This window comes from Canis lupus, chromosome 28, assembly GCF_011100685.1.
Source record: "Canis lupus familiaris isolate Mischka breed German Shepherd chromosome 28, alternate assembly UU_Cfam_GSD_1.0, whole genome shotgun sequence".
NCBI lineage: Eukaryota > Metazoa > Chordata > Mammalia > Carnivora > Canidae > Canis > Canis lupus.
The window spans coordinates 16,128,273-16,150,927 of NC_049249.1; the positions used below are offsets into that span (position 1 = coordinate 16,128,273).

A 22,655-nucleotide genomic window follows, 5' to 3' on the forward strand; every position below is an offset into this window, starting at 1 on the left:
CAAAAGTGGCCACTTACCTGCCTCCCCTGCCCCCTACACCTCCCCACCCCCTCACCCCCCCTCCAGCCTGGCGTCCTCAGAGGGCCAGAATGCTGTGTTCTAGATAATGTGGCTTTTGCCATTCAGCTGGATGGCTTTTCTGATGGCAGGGAGAATTAAGAGGTGATTCTGTTCAGTTAAAAAGGCCAAAAACTTTATTTAGTTTTCTGGGAAATACAAGATGTAAACATAAACAAAATACAAAACAAAAAAACCCAAATCTTACAGTCTAGAAGCATGCCAAGACAGAGTATTTTCTGCAGACCAAAGAGTCCCGTCAGCATGATATAGGACACCTGGAAAGTGGCAGGCCAAGGGGTTGGGTCCCTTCCCCAAGGACACTGCATTTTTGTGATGAGGAAAAAAAAAAAAAACTATTAAAAATATTAGAAACATGGAGATAGTTTAGCACCACCATGGATCCTGGAAATTTTTTAGCACTCAAATTGACTGCGCTGAGTTCAATGTCCTTTCCTTCAGTTTCTCTGCTAAGGGCAGAAGAGAACGCAACCCCCTGCTGACCCCACGGAGCCTGCTAGGAGCTGGGAGGGATTAAGTGGACACCATGAAGAGCCCCCCAAAGTTCTGGAGCCTCAGAGACATCCAGCAGTTCACATGCAACCATGCAGTCCACAAACCACACTTTAGGGACCTGCCACTCACATCTTCATTCATAAGTCACCTCCCTGCAGGCCTCTCAGGAATTGTCAGTGAAACCCTCTTTCCATCCTATGTCCCGGTAAAAAAAACCAAACCAAAACAAAACAAAACCCCCAAAACCTGTTGTAGAGAACAAGTTGCAGATCTGAGAAAGGTGGCTCTGTTGACCCTTCTTTCTCTGAAGTAGGTGCTTATGGAAAGGTACCTTGGTGCCAGGCCACCGAAAATGAAGGGCATGTCTGTGGAGGAGTGCGCACGGCACCTTGTCTTCTGAGTCACACCTGAGGTGTGACTCAGCAGGCCGAGCAGCCACGGCTATCAGTGGAGATTCTCACGAATACTGGTGTCAACAGAAGAAAAGATGAGGCTGCCTTCCTCCCAGACATGCTTGGTGGGATCTGGACCCTGAGCTTCCAGTTTGGGGGCGGGGGTCATTACTATACAATCCATTATGCTCACTGGTCTCTAATCGATTCGAGCAATTTGAGAGGCTAGCTCTGGGTTGGACAAAGGGATGTGGGCAAAACCTGCTGGGAACCTAGGGGATGGAAGAATGTTCTGGAGTGAGAGCCTCCAAACTCAAAGATGGCTTTGTTGCTAGCAACTTTCCTGTCCCCACTGAGCAAATCAAGGACTGTTCCTTAGCAATATCCTAAGGACCCAGGTTGTGGCCCAGCAGGTAGCTGTTTCCTCGGGTCAGCCTCTTCTGTGGCCAAATCTTAGGGCTTTTCCAACCTGTTCTGGCTGGACCCTTGGGTGTTGAAACAGTAAATTCCTTCTGTACCTGTTCTCTTTCTCCCGAAACACTCAGTATTGACTTCTTCCTTCTTTTGAATAAAGACTAAACTCCAGCCTCCAAATCCTCTCAGCCTTCTCACACTTTTCCCTTTCTGCCTAGAAGACATCCTCTTCTGGAAGCCGCCTTCCCAGGGAAGGGACAGTACGCCCAGCTGCTCCAAACATGCACACACGCATCACGCCAACGTGCCTCTCGCTTGCCTCCAACATGCTCGAGCCGCCCTTCTGCTTTAAAACAATTCTCTCACATGCGCTCTCTCCCTCCTTTCACCTCCTGAGGCCCAGCCCTTAGCCAGGGTGGTACTGGGAACTAAAGGAGGAACCTTCATCTCCAAAATCCATTCTCTAAGGCCACTAAGTTCTAGGACTGGGATGGGGAAGGGGGCTGATTGTCAAGGTCAAGTGCAAACCCAAGATTCAAAAGTTTGGATTGGGGAAAGGAGATTGCATGGTAACCCTAACCTAATAGGAGGTTGGGATCACAGCCTTAGAAAGTAGAGCCCTCTACTCGGTCTGGGAGCACCAGTGAGCCCAACTTCTGGCTGCGGATCTAGGCGCACAGGACAAAGTAAGAGGGAGGCTGTTTTTCCTGAAACAAGGCTGCAACCTCATCCTGTCACTGTCTCTGGTCACAGAACTTGAGAACCACTGAGGCCACCTCAAATAGGGATCACGATTTAGGCAAAGACCTCAGTTAGGTCAAGGCCCCCCTACGCTCCCCACTGTTCCTGTGACATGCCCAGTTGGGGCCTGCAGTCTGGTGTGCGTGCACATGCGGGTCTACCGACCTATGAGCAGCAGGCTTCCCCACCCCAAGCAGCATGACCACCCTCAGAAACACAAGAACTGAGGGCTAGTGGCTCTTACTACCTGGGGACTCCCGCAGTGATAACATGCATGGCAGCGGGCGGGGTCGGCCTGCCGGACAGCACATCTGTAGGTGGTGACCCAGTCCAACCGCATCTTCATTTTGGAGCCCGGGATGATGGCCTAGGCTGCTTCTGCTAGATCTGTTAATGCCAGTGTGAAGTTTCCAACAAAATAATAAAATAATTACAAAAAAAAAAAAAAAAAAAAGACACATTGCACTCTCCAGCCAGAATTACGTGTGAGTAACACACACTTGCTGCCAGAAGCTGCGAGTCTCATGGGACCTGCCCAATGCCAAGGACTTGTAAAATGGAGACAGCTTGCCCGGTGTTTATTCTCTAACCCCGTGCTATTTAGTTCAAGTGGGAAATTACCAACACACACACACTCACTCACTCTCTCAACACACAGCCCTCAAAAAAAATGAGGGAATCTTAATTCTTCAGCAATGTGGATGATTCTCTTTCCAGAGAGCTCTGTATCGAGATTCTCAAAGATTGGACACATAGATGTATACACTCCAAGGAGAGACACCCACACACGGGGGCACAGTCCCACTTGGGGCACACAGATCCATATTTGTACAGAAATTCAGCAAACGGAGGGGTTGGAGCAGCAAGCATACAGTACTGGAGATGGAGAGGACAAGCCTGCGAGGACGTCCCTGGAGCCCCGAAGGGCAGAGCTCCAAGGGCTTGGACCCAGAGACTTCCCATCCTGCTGCTTTCTCGACCAGCGCCAGGTGAGGAAGAGGCCAGCTCAGTTACCCACTGTGGGAAGCTGTCTACAGAGACCTGAGTAGGCCCCTTAGATGCTTCTCTCAGGCCCTCTGGGAACTGTCAGGTGTTAATTAAGCAAGAGGCAGGGCTCACTCCTCAGGCTGAAGTCCTTGAGATGAATGGGTGGCCCAAGCTTAGCACCAGGCCTAGCTGCAGGCTTGTGGGAACTGGTGTCTCACTGGGGTATGTAGGGCTCAAGGCACCCACATATCCCTGAAAAAGGATTTGGTTACATTAAGGGTTCCTGCCCATAAACTGAACTGAGGTTACATAGTTTTAGAAAGATTCAAACACACATCAAAAGGATCATGGCCCAAACATCAGGAGACTGGGGTGAGAGAAGGCTGCTGGGAGTGACTTTTTGAGACCGGCCTTTCTGGGCAGCTGGCTGAAAAACAATGGAAATGAAAACAAGGAACCGTTCCTGGATGTCCTTGCTCTGCTCCGAGGGCTGGGGCCCCGGGAGGTCAAGAGCCCCATGCCTCATCCCTGAATCCCTCCTGGGCGGAGGACACCCAACAGAAGAAGGGGCTGCCCTCTGGGAGGGAGCCCTGCCACCTTGCTGGGGGGCGGGGGGGCAAAAGATCAATATCCAGAAGGTCACCTGTCTGCTCCAAAGCTATGGCTCCCTTCCAGCAGCCCCGCCTCCTCCCACTGACACACGGGGCCACCAGGCCTCCCGCCACTGTCCCAACAGGCCCTTGCAGCCCTCGATAATATTGCACTTTCCTGTCTCTCAGATTGTTTTCATTTTCGATTGAGAATGCAAAGTATTGGGAGAGGAAGGGGAAGTGAGTAACCTTAAAGAAATAATATATTAGTTAAATACAAAAAAAAAAAAAAAAAACCAGGAAAAATAGGGGCTACTTTTTTTTTCCCCTAAAATAAACTACCAAAACAATGTCTAAACTTAAATAGTTCTACGCCTACTCTGCAAATACTAGTAATATGAAAATAATGCTCAACCGAAATTCCCTTGTCTCTTTTCCTTAGACGATAAAAGTAGTAACATGCCTTGCTGAGGAAAGCGATGGATACAAATACCAGTAAGATATGCTGCTCTAACATCTGAAAGTGATTAAAACGGTTCTATATAATGCCTTCGTCAAGATGGAGAATCGAGAGGAAGAAGGAGAAGCCTCTGAGGGCAGGCGAGGGGTGGAGGGCAGAGGCTGGATGGCAAGACAGGGCCCCGCCACGGCCACCCCTCCTGGCTCTCTCTCGCTTCCCCCGAGGTCCCTTGGCCCAGTGGGAACAGCGTGGCAGGCCCAGGGACCCCAGCCAGGCCCACTGTTTGAAAGTGGGAGAGAGATGAAGACTTTTTTTTCCCCTTGTAATGAAAGAAAAAAAGTCTTTAAGCTGAAAGAAAAAGCACCAAATGATGCATCTTCGGGCATTATATAAAGCTCAATAATGACCTCAGAAGGGCTCATTATGGTTAAAGTTGCAGTATACAGCAATACAATGCCATTTCACATTTTCAATCGCAACTAATGGGAAACTGGGTTTGGACACTGCTGAGATTTCATTTTTCTTTTTCCTTTTTTTTTTTTTTGTCCGATCTGGTGGTTTTCCTCCAGATGGGTCAGAGCCACAGGGCCCTCCCTCCTCCACCTGCTGCTGGCGGTACTACCCTCCAACATCACAAAGCAGCTCAGTAGCTCTAGGGAAAGGCCCTCTTGCCCAGGGTGGGGCTAGGAGTCCAGGGGCACCAGGCCTGGCATCCCCTGGCATGTCTGAGAGGGACTGGCATGCACCCTTCTTGCTTCAAGTATTCATATTATCTTTGGGTTTGCAGGGTTTGTGTTGTGTTGGGAGTCAGGGCGTGATGAGGGGGTGAGGTGCGAAGGTGGGGTATGGCAATCCCTAGTCACTGCCCAAATCTACATGCTGTCACCAGGTGGCAGCATTCCCCACTTTTCCTTAGAGGCCTGAGCAACTCCCAGCCGTCCTCAGGGGGCTGGATGTCACAATGTAAACATGATGACCATTTGATAAACTACAATGGGGATGGGAAGGAGCGCAAGGATTGGTGCAGTGGGGTGCAAGGATTGGAGCCATGAACTAGCTACGTGGTTCTGGAAAGTAATTTCCTGTCCTTGGGCTGCAGTGAAAGAGGGAATGGGATGGAGTGACTTTCGAGGTCATATGGAATGACTATCACTTAGAGCACTGGGGATTAAGGAGAGAGGGTCCTGGGGGAGCATGGGTGCTGGAGAGCCCCGGGGGGCAGTGCAGACAGTGAGGAAGGGCAGGGAAAGGCAGGCTCTGGGGAACACCGTGGTCCAGTCCCAACTGAGATGCTCTGTGCTTGGCAGATGTGTCCTGCACTCCCTCCTGGCCTGGCTGGCACGTTACTGATTGAACTGGCTCAGTGCAGACATTGGAGGAACGAGGCCGCTGGGGCCCTCCCCCTGGAAGACAGCTACATGGAAGGTCCTTTCACCCAATAGTCACTCTACTTTTAAATTTTATTTTAAATAATCATAAATTACTTCTTTTTCTTTTAATAAATATGTGCTGCTTAAAAATGAGAAAAGTATATACTGCATCTTTAAGTAATGCACTTTGCTCTCTGGGTTTCTTTCCATTCCACCTTATTAAAGTGCATTAATTAAAAAATAATGAACCACTTCTTTATCATTATTGTTCAAATAAGTCCAAATAATATTAATATGAAGACACTAAACCACTACCATTAGTACTGCAACCTAGCAGATTAACTCAATATCCTGCTCTATTTAATACTGTCCAGCAGAAGAAAATTAACTAATTTCAATTTTAAACTCACAAACAAAACAAAAGGAAACAAAATCTCACCACGGCCCTTCAACAAAGAACAGGAGCAGTCTGCTGTAGCTGCCAGGCATCAGTGTACAGGAGGGAGGAGGGCCGGGGAGATGCCCAGGCGAGGCCTTGGGGATGTGGGGGCGGGTGGGGCATCAGGCACGGAACACAGGGTCTCGAGCCGATCTTCAGGCAACATACACTGCCTGGGTGGGGGGCAGGGGTACAGGGAAGGCCTTTCCTCCTTTGTAGAAAACACCAACCCTTAGTCCAGGCCTCTGGCAGCTGAGCTGGTGGCTGTGAAGCCCGATCTGTCCACAGTCAAGGCACGTGTGGAATTCCACTCCCAGCACAGGGGGAGTCCTTGGGGAAGCCAAGGCTTCCAGAGGGTCCCCTCTGAAACGTCAACAATTGAAAGACACAACCAAAGTTGACAGGGACTTTATTCTCTCCTCTCTTCACGGGGGCACTGTACTCTGGGAAGGCCAGAGCGGCTCCCAGCCTGGGGTCCTCCATCTTTCCGGGTACCTGTGGCATCAGGTGTAGGCAGGGGGTGGCTTGTGGTGACTGGCCCATCTGGGGTCCCCTTGGCCCTCGGTGGGGGTGCTGGGTACTTCTCCAGTTCCTGCCCGGGCGGGAGAACATATGCAGAACGGCGGTCACCCAGCAGCTTGAGTGCTGCCTCTTCTGGATGAGCCCCTCCTCCCTCCTGGGGACGGTTCTGCCCCCCGCTGAGGCATCTCTGCTCTGCCAAGTCTGGGACCCGGGCCTTCAGCCCGGGTATTGTCCGCAACAGTGGAAACCAAAGGAAAGGACTTCGGCTCGTGGAGGGAGAGAAAGGGAAACGCAAACGAAACCACCAACCTCCCCGTGAGAGCACAACAGAAAAGCCCCATCTGCTCATTATCCTGTCCCCCATGAGGCTGACCGCCCTCCGGCCCCCAAACAACCCCTAAAATAAGACCAAAACCCAAGGGCTGACACAGAAGCCCCAAATCAATAAAACTCTCCCAAAACATGCAAAAGAATTGCCCACCCAATAACGCCCCAAATAAAGTCTGTGCAGATGGTGAAGAGACTGACGGCTTTGCCCACCCTCTCTGTAAACTCTGGGGCTGCTGGTCCAACACGGACAGGATGCCCCAGGCCGGGCAGACTCTCTCCTCAAGGCCAGGGACGGTGTCGGGTAAGCAGGGTGATCCTCTCTGGCACCTGCAGAACTGCTTTTCCTTCACCCAACAGACACTGACTGTGGCCTGGCCCCGGGGCAGGCTGAGCTCCCAGGAGACGCCTTCCCAGCCCCAGAGCCACCGAGGTGGGTGGGTGGTGACGGTCCCGGAGGAAACCAGCACAATTCACAAATACAGGTTTAGGGTGATACAAGCGCTACCTCCGGTGGCAAGGTGCTAGCAACAGAAAGCAGGCTGGGTAGGGGCAGGGCACGGGAGGCCCCCGCCATCACATCTTTTCCAGATTTGCAGCCAAGGCACAGTTGGGAGTTCCTGCGGGGCCTGTCCCAAACGGTGCCAGGTCCATCAGCCAAGTCACCGAGGTGCCCGCGTGGGGCTTAGCTTCCTCGCTTCTGCCTCGCTTCAGACCTGGTGCTCCCCTGCCCGTTCGCTTCCCTGCTCAGTGTGGGCCGCCGCCAGACCTTACCTGCCAGCTGGGAGGCAGCCCAGAGGGGAGCATCTCTGAGGTCACGCATTCTGCAGGGCTTACCGCTGGCCCCCCACCCCCTCCCAGTTTCCCTTTCCCCTTGGTCTTCACCTCACCGCTCATCCACACCAAGGCCGGGAGGACCCATGCGCCCCCCCACCGTTAGTTCTTTTTCTCCAGGTAGTTGGAGGGCACCCAGCCTTTGAAGGGCTTCGCCCCATCCAGGATTTGGCAGTACCACCAGCCGTTGGGGTTCCTCTCCAGGACCTCCATGGACACCCCCTCCTGGAAGCCTGCTGTCTCCTCATCCCCCTCATAGTCCGCAATGGAGACATACACGTCTTTGAGGTTGTTGTGGATGAACTGGGACTTCTCGATGGGCTTGGGGCGCACAGGGGACACGGGGATGCCGTTGCGCTGGGCGGGCAGCAGAGGTGGGTCCGAGCCCTGGCTGGCAGCCCGTTCGGCCAGGCGGCTCTTGGCCTCCGCAGCAGCGGAGCGCGCAGTGCTGAAGGAGGAGTTCCGGCGGACGCCTCGGAGGCCATCGGTGGCTGTCAGTGACTCGTTCCTCCGCAGGGCGCAGGACAGGTTGTTGTCCTTGGGTGGTGGGGATACGAACACCGACTGGGGCCTGACTGCCACCTGCCGCACTCCGTTCCTCATCTTCACTGCCCCGGCTGCCGAGGTCTTGCTGAAGCCCCCTGGGGGCTTGGAGGGGATGGGCGGCGTGGCCCTCTTGTTCTGGTTGACTGTGTTCAGCGCTTGGACCCGCTTCTCGATCTTTTCCAGGCTGTCTGACTTGCCCTCATTCTGCTTGCTTTTGGCGCTTCCAGGGTCTGGCTCTTTGCCAGAGGAGTCGGGCTGCTCATCCTCACCAAGCACCAAATAGTGGGAGGGGGCCCAGCCCTCCAGCTCCCCAAATCTCACGTACCACCAGCCGCTTCCCAGCTTCTCGAGTACCTGCACCTCCACGCCCGCGGGGAAGCTGATCTCTGAGTCCTGGACCTTCTGGTAGGCGCTGCACGTCGTGTAGGAGGTGGCCTGCCCTTCTCGTCCCTTCTTGGCGGGACATGGGGGTGTGGCGGCTGGGGGTGTAATGAGGTCCGCAGAGCCTCTTCGGGAGCCCTCGCCGGGGCCTTCGAAGCCTGTCTGCGGGGGCAGCTCTGAATCCTCACTCTTCGAGCCCTTGAGGCCGCCCCGGAGCTGGCCTGTGGGTCTCAACTGGCGCCGTAAAGTGCTGATGTCCATCCTCTCTTGGCTCTGGGACTCTGCTCGGCTCAGGAACGGCTTGGGCCGGACTGATGGCTTGGCCCGGGCACATGAGGTTGGCCCAGCCTTCAGGTCGGCATCCCTTTTTGGTCCGACCGTGGGGGTGCCACGGATGCCTGCGTCCGAGGCAGAACGGGGCTTCAGGTCGCCACTGTTCTTGGATAAGGAGGAAGAGGAGGAGGAGGAGGAACAGGTGGTATTGATGGTGATGGACGAGGAAAAGGAGGCCGAGGAGTGGTTCTTCCCCAGTTCTGCCTGGGCGTTCTTCTCCGCCTTGAGCTTCAGGAGTGATGACGATTTGGGGGAGCCTGATTTGGGGGAGTTTTTCCGGGCAAGGGAGAGAGGGGAGCCTCCGGGGGAGTCACTGTCCCGGGAGGAGCGTCTGGCTGACAGGGTGTCCTCTGCACATGGCCGGAAGCCCTCGTTCTCATAGATGGTCTCCTCCTCCAGGGCCACATCCTCCGAGGAGCCGCCCACCCGAAAGCGGGCCCGCTGCAGCGAGGAGGCAGGTGAGGGCTTGTGGCTCTGGGCAGGCCGCCGGTCTCCCGAGCCACTGTCTTCCGTGGGCTCCTCACTCAGCTCCGGCTCTGAGTCGAAGCCAAAGGCAGGGATGTCATACTCAGGCTCCTCGTACTTGAGCTTCAGGGGGGAGTCCTGGCTCTCCGTGGAGCCCACTGGCCCCTCCTCGGCCTCCTTGGGCTTGCTAGGAGGTGCTGGGGGGGGTACCTTGGGCCGAGTCAGTGTGCTCGTACGGCGGCTCAGGTTGGGCTTCTTGCGCTTATCGATGTATGATGCAGGGGCCCAGCCCTCCTTCTCACCGATCTGCACATACCACCAACCGCCCGAATTCTTATCGATGACCTAGGGGAGAGGGTGGGCAGGCCAGTGAGTTGGGAGGATTACTGGACCCTACGATGTGCCAGGCTAGGACATATGGTCTCCATTTTACAGATGAGCAAGGAGAGTTACTGAGTAAGTGGCCCAGGGTAGTAAGTGCTGGGCTGGAATTCAAACTCAGGTTCCTACTACTCCCCAAGACCCTCTCTCCTGGTCCTCCAAATCTCCATCAGCACTCTGGTCAAGCCAGCCTCATCTACAGACCCTTGCTTCTCCCCCTAGGCTATGCATTTAGAAAACCTACTGCTTCCAGTGCCGGCAGAACCCAACTGGCCAAGGATCCATATGTATAAAAAAATGCTCTTCCACTGCTTCTCATTCTATCCCCAGTATTTCTAGGTCTTCCGTTAGTAACACTGGAAAAAGTATCTCAGGTCAACCTTCTTGGCTCAGGTTAAGTGTCTGACTGCAGCTCGGATCATGATCCCAAGATCATGTCAGGCTCCCTGTTCAGTTCGGGGTCTGACTATCCCTCTCCCTCTGCCTTTCCCGTACTCCTTTTCTCTCTCTCTCTGTCAAATGAATGAATGAATGAATGAATGAATGAAATAAATGAATAAATAAATAAATAAATAAATAAATGCTTTAAATAAAAGGAAAAAAGAACCAAAAAAAAAAAAAAAGTATCTTAGGTCAGAAGAAAATGGGAAGATGCAGGTGAGTTGAACTGGGAGGTACGGCCTGAGATCAGAGCCTCCCTGCAGAACACCTCCCTGGTGGCCCCACTGCCTGTGGTCATTTCACTGCATGTGGGATCCCAATGAAATCCACTGGCTGAAAGGATTTCTTCAGGTAAAATGGTTTCCTATGGGAAGGATGAGGGGCTGTCAGTCATTTCCATGTTAGTATAAACTAGTTCAAGGAGCTTCTTAACTGCTATTTGAGATTGGCTAAAGGCTAGGATTGTGGTGCTGGGTGTGCTGCAATATTTGGATTGGGGAACATAAAGGGAAGATAATTTGGGATTGTGGGACACTCCTGGAGGAGGTATTGGAGAAGGGGTGGGGAAGAATGAAAAAACTGGCACCAGGGGAAGAGGGACCGGGAAGGAAGAGAGAGAGAGGCTGCTGAAGGTAGGCTCTGCTTGAGACCAGCCCTCTGCAGCCCCCACCAAAGAGGAAAGATTTTTCTCCTTCCTTTGATTCTAAATTCCTTCTTTCACCCAGCCCACCCCATGCTTAAAATTTAAGCTTGGGCAGATCCTAAGGTATGACAGTTTGGAGCTTTAGAGGCTCTTCTGGAAACCCAGGCACCACTGACAGAATGATTTCTCTTGGAAACTTAGTTCCAAATCCAAGACATGGGATTGAAAACATTCACACTGGGGACACCTCCCCCACAGGCGAAGACTGCCCTAGGGCTCTTCTGAGGGTTCTGTCGGTGTTAATCGGATTTAACTCCATTACTAAACAAAACCACTCCAGAGAAATGACCTCTTCACAGCTCTTCTCTGTCCCCGGCAATAGCCACAAAGTAGAGTTTCATAAATGCTAGGCTAGGAGGGAGCACCACAGGGTCTGTTACCCCACTGAGCTGAGACAAATAAAGCCTGAGGAGAGAAGTGACTCTGTCAAAGGCTAGGGGCCCCTGCGGTGTGGATGTGGCCCGAACCCAGGTCCTTAGTACCTCAGCTGTGTGGACCACATTCTCCCTACAGCAGCACTGGCTAATGCGAGTACTTCAGAACCTCAGCAGCTCAGGTACTCCTGGGAGACAGAGCATGCTACAGGCGGATGGGTCTGGGCAATGCTGCTCTTCTAGTCCTCTCTTAGAGATGCAGGGACATCCCTATAGCGCGGCCTCTGAGAAGTTCTGCGATCAAAACCACACAACTGGTGGATTTTGTTTAACTCACTGCCCTTCAAACGTGCTCAACCACAGAAGCCCCCTATGTCAAAGCACCTCCATCACCAGCCCCTCCACCCCCACCCCCAGTATGTTTTGGAAACCTGCTGTGAGAGAAGCACTGGTTGGAGACAGGAGTCCTGGATTCTGGTCCTGACTGGCTTAAGGCAAAGTTTTATCCCTGGGGGTCTTGCTTTTGTAGCTTGCCTGCCCTGCCTGCCACCCCCCCCCACAATGCTGCCAGCAAGGCATAAATGGGAAACATGGCAGGTCTTTGAGCAGCATGACTTAAAACCCTCAGCTTCATGGCCCGAGGCTCACCTCCGCCTTCTGTCCACCCCGAAAGCTGATCCCGTCAGAGATGCACGACTGGAATTCGGCAATGGTGTAATACTCCACCTCGACAGAAGGGGGCTCTGGCGGCTTCGGCAGCTGGAACCCCTGTGGCAGGGAAGGGCTGAGTGAGCAAAACCCACCTGATCAGCGGGAGGGCAGCCTGCCTGTCCAGCAAGGATCCATCACCTGAAGCTCGGGCTGTCTCCCCCCATCAGACGGTTCTCCCTAGCAGGCTCTCCACTCATAACCTACGATTCACTTGAAACTCCTCTGAGCTATCAAAGTGATCAGTCAGTAGCAGTAGCTTCCACCCCAACATCTCTGGAGGTCCAGTTTATAAATGCGTCAACAGCTAGGTCCCAAAATGAAAAATAAAAGCAGAAGTCATCGTAACGAAGCCTGTGCAAACCGCCCTGTGGGAGGAGGGCCACGGCCTTAAGTCTAAGTGAATGGCCACAGGGCTGACATCTGGCTGCAAAGGCAGGGCCAGGAAACACAGCCCCTCTTTGGAGAGGGGCAGGAGCGTGAGGGGACGTGGAGACGGGTCAGGAGAGCTCCTGGTGGGTCATCGCAATGCTGCCAAATGGTCAGGCGAGCACTGGATAGAACGCGGGATCCTTTGTTCTGTGGGCAGGGTAGAACCTGGGTGGGTTACACCAATGTCTCACACCATGACATTCAAGGACACTGAGGATTTGGCTGCAGCCAGGACTTCTGAGCCTTGTTCATTTACTTTACAAACATTTATCGTGCATCTTCTGGGTACCAGACACCGGGCATTTAATAGTGAGCCAAGATGACAAGCCCCTTGCCCTTATGGCGAGAACACTCTAGTTTCATCTGGTTTTTACTCTGGTCAAAATGGATTTTGTGCCGCCCCATTACTTTTAGTATGACCCAGTATCATACAAAGGGGTTAACGCAAAACAAACAAAAGAGTGTGTATGGGCGGGGGGGGGGGGGGGGTAGGGAGAGGGAAGCAGCTGTGGTGTAACAGGAAGACCTCAAAAGACCTCTGCCTCGCAGCTGGATACATGTGGGCTCCAATCTTAGCTCAGCAACTCACCAGCTGTGTGGCCTTGGGCAAAACCTGTGACCTCTCTGAGTCTCAATTTCCTCATCTATAAAATGGACCATGAAGAGGATTACTGAGATATATAACTTCTGGTCCAGCCAGGGACACAGGAAGAGCTCCACAAATAGAAGCCAGAGCTGACCACTTCTAAAACACCACCCTATTCCTTGGAACATCCTCCACGGCTCGGCATGTTCTAATCCTGCCAATCACAGCCCAGCTGCCTTGGGTCACAGTGAGCAAAGGGCAGAAGGAAGCTGGTTTGGAAGGACTGGGTACGGTTCAGCGCACTTTCCCTGCCCTGGTGCCTGGCCCTGCAGGCGTGTGAGCGAGCAGATGTGGCCCAGGCCTCAGCCCAGCCAGGTGGTACCCAGCGGCGTCTAGCTGGGAACAGCAGCCCTGCCGCCGCCAGCCCCGCATTTGGTCAGTGTGGAAGGAATGACCCCCTTCTTGCCAAAATCAAGTCTGCCTGAAAATAATCCCTGCCTGGGGCTGAGAGAGATGGGAGAACAGGAGAACTCACCATTAAGTCATGTTAAACTCGAGGGGACAGTGACATAGGAGCTCTCCTGGGGCTTCTGGGCAGGGTCGCTGTGGTGTTGTTTCGAGGGATCTAACCCTTAAAACCTGCTTACTGAAGGCCCAGGGGCTGTTGCTGCTTCCTCTCCAGGGCAGAGGTCACGGATCACAGTGACCCTTGCTATGAAAACCCAATGAGACTCCAGAGACCTTTCTCCGAGCGTGGCAGACAGGCCTTCCGACAGCCACAGATGACGTAGGAAACGGAAACCTGCTCACATCATCCCCCTTCATCCTTCCTGCTTTAGGAGATGGCTGCCACTGTCCCCATCTTACAGATGAAGAAATTAAGGCTTGTGGAAGGTAGCAGACTTGCCTGGGGTCTTGCTCTTCTTAAGTGTCACTAGTGGAATATGAATCCATGCCTGGCAGGCTCGAAGCCCCATTCTTTCCACTGCACCTCACTGCCCCTGAGGATGGTTCTCTGTACTGGGGCTCTTGTCCTGCCGCCAGCATCCCTGCCACTCTAAGCCTAGTACGCCGAGTGCATGTCTGCTTCCCCGATGTCCTGGACACCAGGACTCTCAGCTACTGGAGCCAGGGATCCCAGCAAGTTGAGCCCCTCGTTTTCAGCACATGCCAGTCCTGGCTATTTACCCCTCCCTCGAGATGCTTGCCCGCCTGCCCTCTGCCCTTCTGGGCTCTGGCCTCCACCACAGCCACTGCACACTCCCGAGCCAGGAAGGCGAAGTTGAAAGGCTTCCAGGCGCACATGGACGGCTGCCCCATTTCCAGCCCCTGGCAGTGCCCTGGCCGGACACACTTGCTGGCCAGTCTAAATGTTTATGTCTGCCAGTGCAGTGGCTGGGATGGATTGATTTAGCTTTGGAGTGCAGTGCATTTTTGCATATAAACTGTCCAGCGAGGCCCCCAGAATGGCTGGGATCCCCAGGCTTTCCCCTCTGCCCCTGGCCCCACAGAGCTGGAAGTCCAGCCGGACCCTGGAAAAGCCCTGGACCGACAGGCATGGAAATGAGCCAGCCAATTAGCTGGAGCAGCCGCCATAGTACACCTCCAGATCCAGAAGAAAACAGGGAGAACTTCAGCACACATACCAGGCTGGATTCTCTGCGAGGTGGAGGCCTTGTCCTTAGGTTTGGGGAGCCTAGAACAAGAAACATGGCTTCAGAAACCCCAGCCAGCCATGGGCAACAGTGCCGGACTCTGCTTCCCTAGGTATGGCCACCTCCTGATCCTGGGGAGTTCCTAGTGTGGTCCCACATTCTGGAAGGACCCATGCTCTCAGTCCCTATAGGCACTAAAGACCTTTAACCTTCCTTGGCTGTGTTTCAGGGGATTCATGAGCCCTCTAAAATGATGTGCATGTTTCATAATGTAGAGCCGTAGAGGCATTTTTCAAGAGACAGGGTAAGTAGCTCTATCCTGTCAGATTTTCAAAGTTAGGAGCAGAGACCATGTCTATTTTTCGCTCACTACCAAATCCCTAGAAGCTAGCACAATGCCAGGCAAGAATGGGTGCTCAAAAAAGCACTTCCTGACTGCTCGCCCAAATGTTTCAAGCACCAGAGCTTAAAACCAAGTTTAGAACTAAACTAAGAAACAGCTTTCCTCCAGATTTCAAGCATGGCTGGACCTAAACAGAAGTTGGCTTCTCATAATATAGGACAATCTAACCTTGAACCGAAGATGCCATGAGCCAGAGGAGGACAGATTTGGGGGGATCTGGGTAACTGGGTTTCTCCTGTAAGGATGACGATGTTCCTAAGAATGCCCTCTAAAACTGCTTGGGGAGAGGTAAAGCCATTCCTTCCAAGTCTTTTAGGCTTCCAGTAAGTGGTGAGAGGCAACACGGAAGGAAGGGTAAGCCAGGAAAGATGCCCTGTTGGCTGTCACTCTGTAAAGCACCCTTGCGCAGGGGGCTCGTATTTCCCAGCCTGGAGGACACACTGATCTACAGAGCGACCACCTCTGGCTCTCTTCTAGGGAAGGAGGGAATGCCACAGGCTCATATACTCCTGTAGTTGACCTTCAGTGCAACAGTCATGAGGAACTGCTTTGTCTACTCATGACGAGCAGGCAACAAGTTCACGGAGTGAGGCTAGGGTCAGGTCAGTCTAGATCTCAGGAAGAAAATGATACGGGGGTCCCGCACACCCCTCTGGCTTTCCTTGCACCCTGTGACCACTTTCTAAAGAGCTGTGCAGGGAGGATGCAGGGGTCAAGGAGGCTCTTACTGATCTGGGCCCTCTGTGGGGCAATCCTAGCCACAGCTGGCGAGCCCTGGGCCAGCTTGGAGATGCTCCTCTCAGGGACGCCCAGGGCGCTGCCATTGGAGGCATTGCAGAGGATGGGCAGGCTAATCTCCTTCTTGGTGATGGGGGCCTCAGGGCCCTCGCCCTCTGCTGGTGGAGTCTCCTTATCCCCTGATGTCTTCTTGTTCAGCAGGTTGCTGATCTCCATGATGTTCCCGATGATCTCCACAGGGCCTGCGAGATTCTTCTTGCGCGCCGGCAGCTCATCCTTGGCTTTCTTCAGGTAGGAGGCTGGTGCCCAGCCCTCTTTGCCCAGGTACCTGTGGGGAGGGGCAGGACACGGCATCACCCAAGCACTGCTGCTTGCCTGACCTCACAGCCCAGGCTCCATCGGGCCTGGCCTCTCCCATGTTCTCCAAGACACCTGGCAGTCCCACTACTCTGGAGAGGAGAACTGAGGGCAGATGGAAAGCCACCTAGAACACGAATTCTTCCTGTCTCCTTCTTCTCTGTCTTATCCTTCTTGGTGTGGGCTCTCCTTCACTGCGAAGTCAGCCAAATGTGGGACATCAGGATTAGAAGATTCCTCAGGTTCTGAGGTACCCAAAAGGTAGACTTCACATAGGCCTGTTACCTCACAACAGAGAGGACAACGCTAGAGACAAGAGCAAGCATGGATGCGGTGTATTGGCTAGATGGCCCCAGCAAAGGGAAGTGTTATCAGAGAGGTGAAGAAGTGGCACAGGTAAAAGGAGGCAGGAGCCCTGAGTTCTGGTCTCTGGCCCTTTGGCAAGTCCCTACCCTGGAGCTCAATTTTTTTTTCTCTTCTGCAAACTGTAGGGATAGAGTAGCTGCAAAAATTTATCCAGAAAGGTAAACATATCAAGAGCAACTACAAAGAGGTCCATAAAGAAGAGTGACCCGGTAGGTGAGGCATCGGTGCTACTGTGTGGGTGGTGGATGGATCAAGTTCACAGAACAAGTCCATAAACAGATGGATATGAAAGGTAACATTTCAACTTTGAGTGGGGATGAGATATCAGTAACCCATCTAGAGATGACTGGTTACCCAATTAGGAAAAATAAGTGAGATCTGGCCTCATACCTTAGAACAAAATTAAAAAAAAAAAAAAAAAAAAAAAAAAAAAAAGCTGTGTCTGTTTAATCTTGGGAGTTAAGAAAATCTTTCTAAATAGGATTCCAAAAGCCAAAACCATAAATGAAAAGACTAAAAGCACATGACTGGATAAAATGAAAACCTTTGGTACGGCAAAACAAAACCAACATGAAACAAAACAAAATGAAAATAAAATAAAAACCCATAAACAAAAGCAAATGACAAATGATAGAGCTGACTTAATTTGAGGTGATTTGATGACTTCTGAAAACAAGTTTTTCCTTTTGCCCCCATGGTGTTGAGAGCTCCTACCCAAGCCCTCGTGCAGCTCACTTCCTGGTCTAGCAGTCACTGGCCAATGCCCTCGAGTCTGGGGTGCAGCGTCCCTGTCTGCTCCCTGGGATACATCTGGCTCTTTGGAATGGCTCCTCTGTGCCAGATGTCTGACCATCCCTCCCCCTCCCCAATCTGACCCTGTTCTTGGGTGTTCATTAGGTGAGAGAAAAAAAGGAATGTGAAAGCTAAAGATTCTATCAACATGTCTGAGCTATGCTGGAAAGCTTGGGTGGGAGGTGGCTTCTTATGTTCACACCACTGGAACGAACAGGCAGGCTGTCCTGAGCTCACCTGTCTGGCCCCCTCCCCTGTTTGGGAGTTGGAAGGCAGACACCAGTTAACAAATGGACAGAAGCCAAGGGGCTAGCCTGGCTTCCCAAGGTAATGGGTGCAGACAGAAGCACAGAAATTTCAGGGGTGGATGGAACCAAAAGACGTAAAGATGCCTAATCTTACATGGGAGCCAAGAACCAAGGCTCAGAAAAGCAAAGCAAGTAGCAGAGGGTCACAGGCTAGCTGTTGGCAGCATCTGGCCCAGAACTTGGTGCTCATGCATCTCAGAGAAAAGATGAAGTAGAACTGTTGCGGCTGTTGCAAGTATTTTTCTATCAGAACAGTGGGGAGATGGGGAGCGGGGTCTCATGGGAGTGACGGTCAGCCCTGCTCACTGCCTGGAGTGCTCCCATTTCAAACCCTGCTGTATTCCTTTGGTGTTACATGGATAAAATTAGATTCCGGGCAGAGAGATGCAGGGGAATCAGGAGCGGCTGTGTGCGTCTGGGCCCAGCTCTACTCACATCTGCTTTCCAGCTCTGGAGCACGGAATGACTCCAGAGGGAAGCCAACTGGAAAAGGAGGGATGGGGAGAGAGGGAGGGGATGTGTGTGTGAAGGGAGAGGGGAGAAGAAAGACAGGAAATGAGGATCAACACAGAGCCTGGAATGCTGGGAAAGGGCATATTTCAGGGGGTGTCTGGCAGCCTCCTTAAGGTGGAATCTTTTCAGGAAAGTTTTCTCAGAGGAAGCCCCCACTAGCTAAAGAGTCAGGCCATGGGGACAAGAGTTGATTAGAAAAGACGGCTCAGATGACCTTTGGGTCATTTTTAGGAACTAAAGAGACCCTGTAGCCTTGTCGACAACCAGGCAAGTGGTTTGGGTCACCAGCCGGCATCAGAATGCTTGCTGGCCTTCCCATGCAGACTTGTGGTTGCTGGCTTTGGGGGTTGGGTCTAGTTTCTTAGAGAACGTGAAAGTTTAGGGCAGTGGCTTTGGGCAACAGGCCTGTCTTACCTAACAGAGCAGAAAGAGACACCTTGGCCCTCCTGACTGGTGTGCATGGGGCCAAGGGCAGGGGCAGCTCTGTCTTAGAAGTCACATTAAGGCCGAAGCCCATGTGGCCAATGACCTTCACCTTACCTGTCAGCACAGCCCCATCTTACCACCACCACAGTCTGCTGTGGTCTGAGATACTGTCATGGAGTGCCCAGGTCACTTGGGTCAATCCTGTTCCCACTGTGGGAGCCAGCACAGAGCATACATCCTGCCCACAGATGCGGGACTGTCGGAAACTGGGTGGAATCACTACAGCTGAGCCGCTTCCAAAGCACCCAAAAACATTTCCTGCGAACAAGGCCCCCCTGGGAGGGTGCTGGCTGGCCTCAGAACCCCAGGGCAGAGGGGACTGACTGGAGGGCAGGCTGGTAGGGAGAGGTGAGCCCATAGGCTTTAGTTTGCTCCCGGGACTGCCAAGAAAGCTCCCCACTCCCCTCCCACACTCCCAAATGGGTTTCTCAGCTGGAAATGTAACTAGGCCCTGCACGAGGGAGGGGCAGAAGGAAGAGGCCTCGGTCCTCCCTGGCTCCTACAGCCATATGAGCCAGCCCCGCAGAGAACGGCCCGGGAGAGCCCACATCTGGGGTCCCAGGGTCGAGCTGTGGGCAGCAGGGGCTGCCTGCCGGGACCTCCACAAAGCCTGTGGATGCCAGCGCTTCAGGCGGCCTGAGCTACAGAGCGCGCCCGGCAGCCAAGGCCGGACACAGAAAACCAAATTCAGATGTGCTGGACCCTCTTGGCAGATGCCGGGTAAGGGATTGCACCACTGCCTGCAAGCTGAGCTGGGGCCCCTGGGCCCTGCTGGCCACAGCCCTGGCTCTGTTTTACGTGTCCCGGGAGAGGAGCCGCCAGACGAGCAGACTTGAGGCAGCCAAGTCCAGGCTGCAGGCGCATAGCTGCTGTCAGCATCTACCTGCCGGCTGGTGCCCACGGCCACTCTGCACTGAGCTCTGCTGCTTGGGGCCAGTGTGGCAGAGGTCGCTCTTCCTTCCGCTGAGGCTCCTACCTGATGTACCACCAGCCCTCCAAATTTTTCCGGATCACCTCCACAGTGACGCCCTTCTCAAAGCCAATCTCATCCTTGCTTTGGCTGGTGTACGGCTGCACAGTGATGTACTTCTCCTCTGTAGGGAGTGAAGCAAGAAGGCACAGTTAGCCGAGGTTCGGTAAGGCCCTCCTTCCTGTCTTTTCCTCCACTGGCCTGGCCCTGCTTCGCTGGTTGCCTCACTGCTGCTCCCAGCGTGTGCAGAAGCTGGCCAGGGCCCCAGGTGCCCTGGCTAAGCCCTGGCAGGATAGAGCTGGCTCTCCCAGCTTCCCAGCCCCGGAACAGCAGCCAGGGGGCTGGGGCCTGGGGTCCTGAGGGCACAGCCAGAGAACCTGTCCCTTGTGGGACCTGAGTCAGGAAGTCCCTGGGACGTCTGGAGGCCCCACGGCACACCCTCCCCTTCCCTGAACGTGCCGTGCTTCCATCCATGCCCCAGACTTGCTCGGAGTCCTCCTACCTCCACCCCTGAACTCCTGCCTCTTGTCTCACCCCCTGACAGCTCTAGGGGCACCTGCTTGATGAAGCTTCCCCCAACCACTAATCTGATCACCTGATCAGGTAACTTCCCCAAGAGGACTGGGGGGAACACATGTTCAATGGAAGTGGTCACACATTTTAAGACAAGGGTCTGGTGGTCAAGTGACCAGTGACAGCGCTGAGTGTAGCCATCGGGCAGGGCCTCATGGAGCCCTGAGTGGGGAACCCGTGAGTCCCACCCATGTAAGGCGCTGCCAGCTCCAGGGCCTTGCTCAGGGTCTCCCCAGGCACCAGGACGGAGGCATCTTACAGGAATTCAGGAAAACCCCCGGAGGACAGGGGTGGGGAGGCCAGGCATCTGGATCTCTTTGGCTTCTCTTCCTGCGGGGGGGTGGGGTGGGGGTCCGCTGCCTCCACCTGGGCCCTTGCCCAGGCTTCCAGGGAGGTGCTTCTGAAACCTCGCCTCTGGGGTGGAGGCTCCCCAGGGGAGCGCTCAGGTCTCAGGGAGGAGCACACATCCCTTCAGGGAGCATGAGGAGCTGAGCCAGATAGAACTGGCCCCCTGGCCACACCCTTTGAGAAGGTCCCCCCCAAACTCACGCTTTCCCTCCTCTAGGCTATGCCTGGCACACGGTAGAGGCTCCAAAGGGTCTAGGCAGTGCATCGTTGAAAGGCAAGGGTGTCTGAACAGGGGCATGGTGTGGGAGGCTTTCTATGAGCTGAAAATAGCAGGAGGCCGGGGTCTAAGATGCCTGCCCCCCTCCTCCCAGCTCCCAACTGTGATGGCAACTCAGCGGGACCCAGATGGGCGGCCTGGCCTGAGCCTCTGGCAGGAGTGGGGGAGGGGGCAGCTGCCACCCCAAGGGCCCCCTGTGGTGGGAGGGCCATCTGTTCACTCTGGATTATCGGGTGGCTGCCCTGCCAGGCTGCAGAGACGGTGCCGGTGGGCCCTGGCCGAGTCTAAAAGGCCGCCAAAGGCAAAAGGAAGGTGACGAGCCATGGGAGCCTCCGCTATTCTTCCCCACACTCTTCTCAAGGGCCAGCTCTTCCCGGAGGCAGGGCTTTCTCACCATCAACTAAGTCCTGGAAGCTTTCAGAGTCCCATCCAACCATGCCGAGGAGAGCCGCCAAGACCGCCTGAGAACCTTGTCTAGCCAGATTCTGACTCGGGCCTTTGAGGAGTTTGGTGTTCTGCAGGCCAGCCCTCCTCTCTCCTGCCTGTTCTGGTCCCAGCTCCATTTTCCAGCAGGGCACGGTAAATCCTGGCCCGGGCTGTGGCCAGAAGGGCAGCGCCAGCCCCTGGGGATCGAGGGCTCTGAGGTTAGGGCGAGGCAAGGCCTGGGCTCCATATTTTGCTTTTGTTCAGCTGGGCTATTTTTAAAAGCCTGTGGTTCCAGCAGGAAGGCATCATTAAAGTTTTCCTAGGCAAAGTTGCTTTTGCAGGGAAAAATTACAGTCCTCCTCTTAGGCACATCAGAGGGGCCCTGCCCTGCTGCATGGCCGTGAACGGGCCTAAAGCATGACACGTGGGCTTGGGTTCTGGAGCAGTCAGGCCCGCGCAGCAGCCCCTGCAGCCTCCAGTGTGTGTGCTGAGGACATAGCAGCAAATGCTGTGGAAGTGTCCTGCTCTCCCTTGACCCTCTCAGGGAGGGCAGAAGCAAGCCCTCTGTTTTACCCAGTAAAGCTGCACTGCTCCTGCAAAAGGCCCTGTTCTCGGTGCCCCTCAGGCTGACATGAACACAGATGTCTGGGAATCCGTGCTCCCAGTAAGAGATCTGGCTGGTTTAGAGGCCTGTCCTCCCCTGTCACTGTGCCAGTTCCAGCTGCTGAGCAGAGGGCAACTCTTCCAATCGGTCTGGGTGGGGGCTTACTCTTCCATTATGGTTGGCTTAGGGGGCGGAGGCATGGATTTCCTCCAGAGACACGCGCCATGTGGGTCTCAGGTTCCTAGCTCCCAGATCTCCCCGAGGAAGCAGAGCTGACCCCGCTCCTGGACCAGGGTCACCACCCTACCTGGGGGCAGGACTAGGGGGACCCAGTAGGGAGGATGCCCAGACTCAAATGGTCTCGGGTGGTGGCCGAGTCATTCAGGTTGCTTCAGGTCTCTGGAAGAGACTCTTAGGAATCAAAGTTGAGGAGAGAGGAGCCACAAGCTCTGGGGGCACCTCAGGTTTCTGGGAAGGGTTGAGACTGTGGTCACTCTGATGTACCATCAAAGCTTGGTGGCACCTTCACCCTAGGGAGGGCTGACCAGGCCGCCCACTGGGCGGGTGGGTGGCTGACTGGGGGAGGTGGACAGGCCTGTTTTGGTTTTGGAGGCGGGGGCTAGAGAGCCCTGCCATTTCCAAACCACAGACGCCTCCTCTTTCAAATGCTTTCCCCTCTGTCAGCAGTCTCCCTGGCTCCCCTCCCGGCCCCTACAACCTACCCAACCCCATTGCAAGAGGGCTTTTGATTCCAAAGGCCTGGTTGGCTGAGGGGCTGGGGAGTGGAGGCCCTGGGGAAGCACTGCTTCTCTCTCGTCTTGTTATATATGACCCACTGCC

General features: G+C 54.1%; 1 protein-coding gene across 7 annotated transcripts in view; it reads right to left on the bottom strand.

Annotated features, from left to right (window-relative positions):
* Nucleotides 1-171: 171 nt before the first annotated feature.
* The window catches only part of SH3PXD2A (SH3 and PX domains 2A), a 235,174-nt gene continuing 212,690 nt past the window's right edge, over nucleotides 172-22,655 (bottom strand). For all 7 annotated transcript variants that reach the window (XM_038578696.1, XM_038578699.1, XM_038578695.1 and 4 more), the window contains 5 exons: nucleotides 19,594-19,711; nucleotides 15,786-16,123; nucleotides 14,646-14,695; nucleotides 11,922-12,041; nucleotides 172-9,719 (listed from right to left, as the gene is read on the bottom strand). In XM_038578696.1, the coding sequence (XP_038434624.1) occupies nucleotides 7,752-9,719; nucleotides 11,922-12,041; nucleotides 14,646-14,695; nucleotides 15,786-16,123; nucleotides 19,594-19,711 (2,594 nt within the window). In that variant the 3' untranslated portion in view covers nucleotides 172-7,751. The remainder of the gene's footprint in view (nucleotides 9,720-11,921; nucleotides 12,042-14,645; nucleotides 14,696-15,785; nucleotides 16,124-19,593; nucleotides 19,712-22,655) is intronic.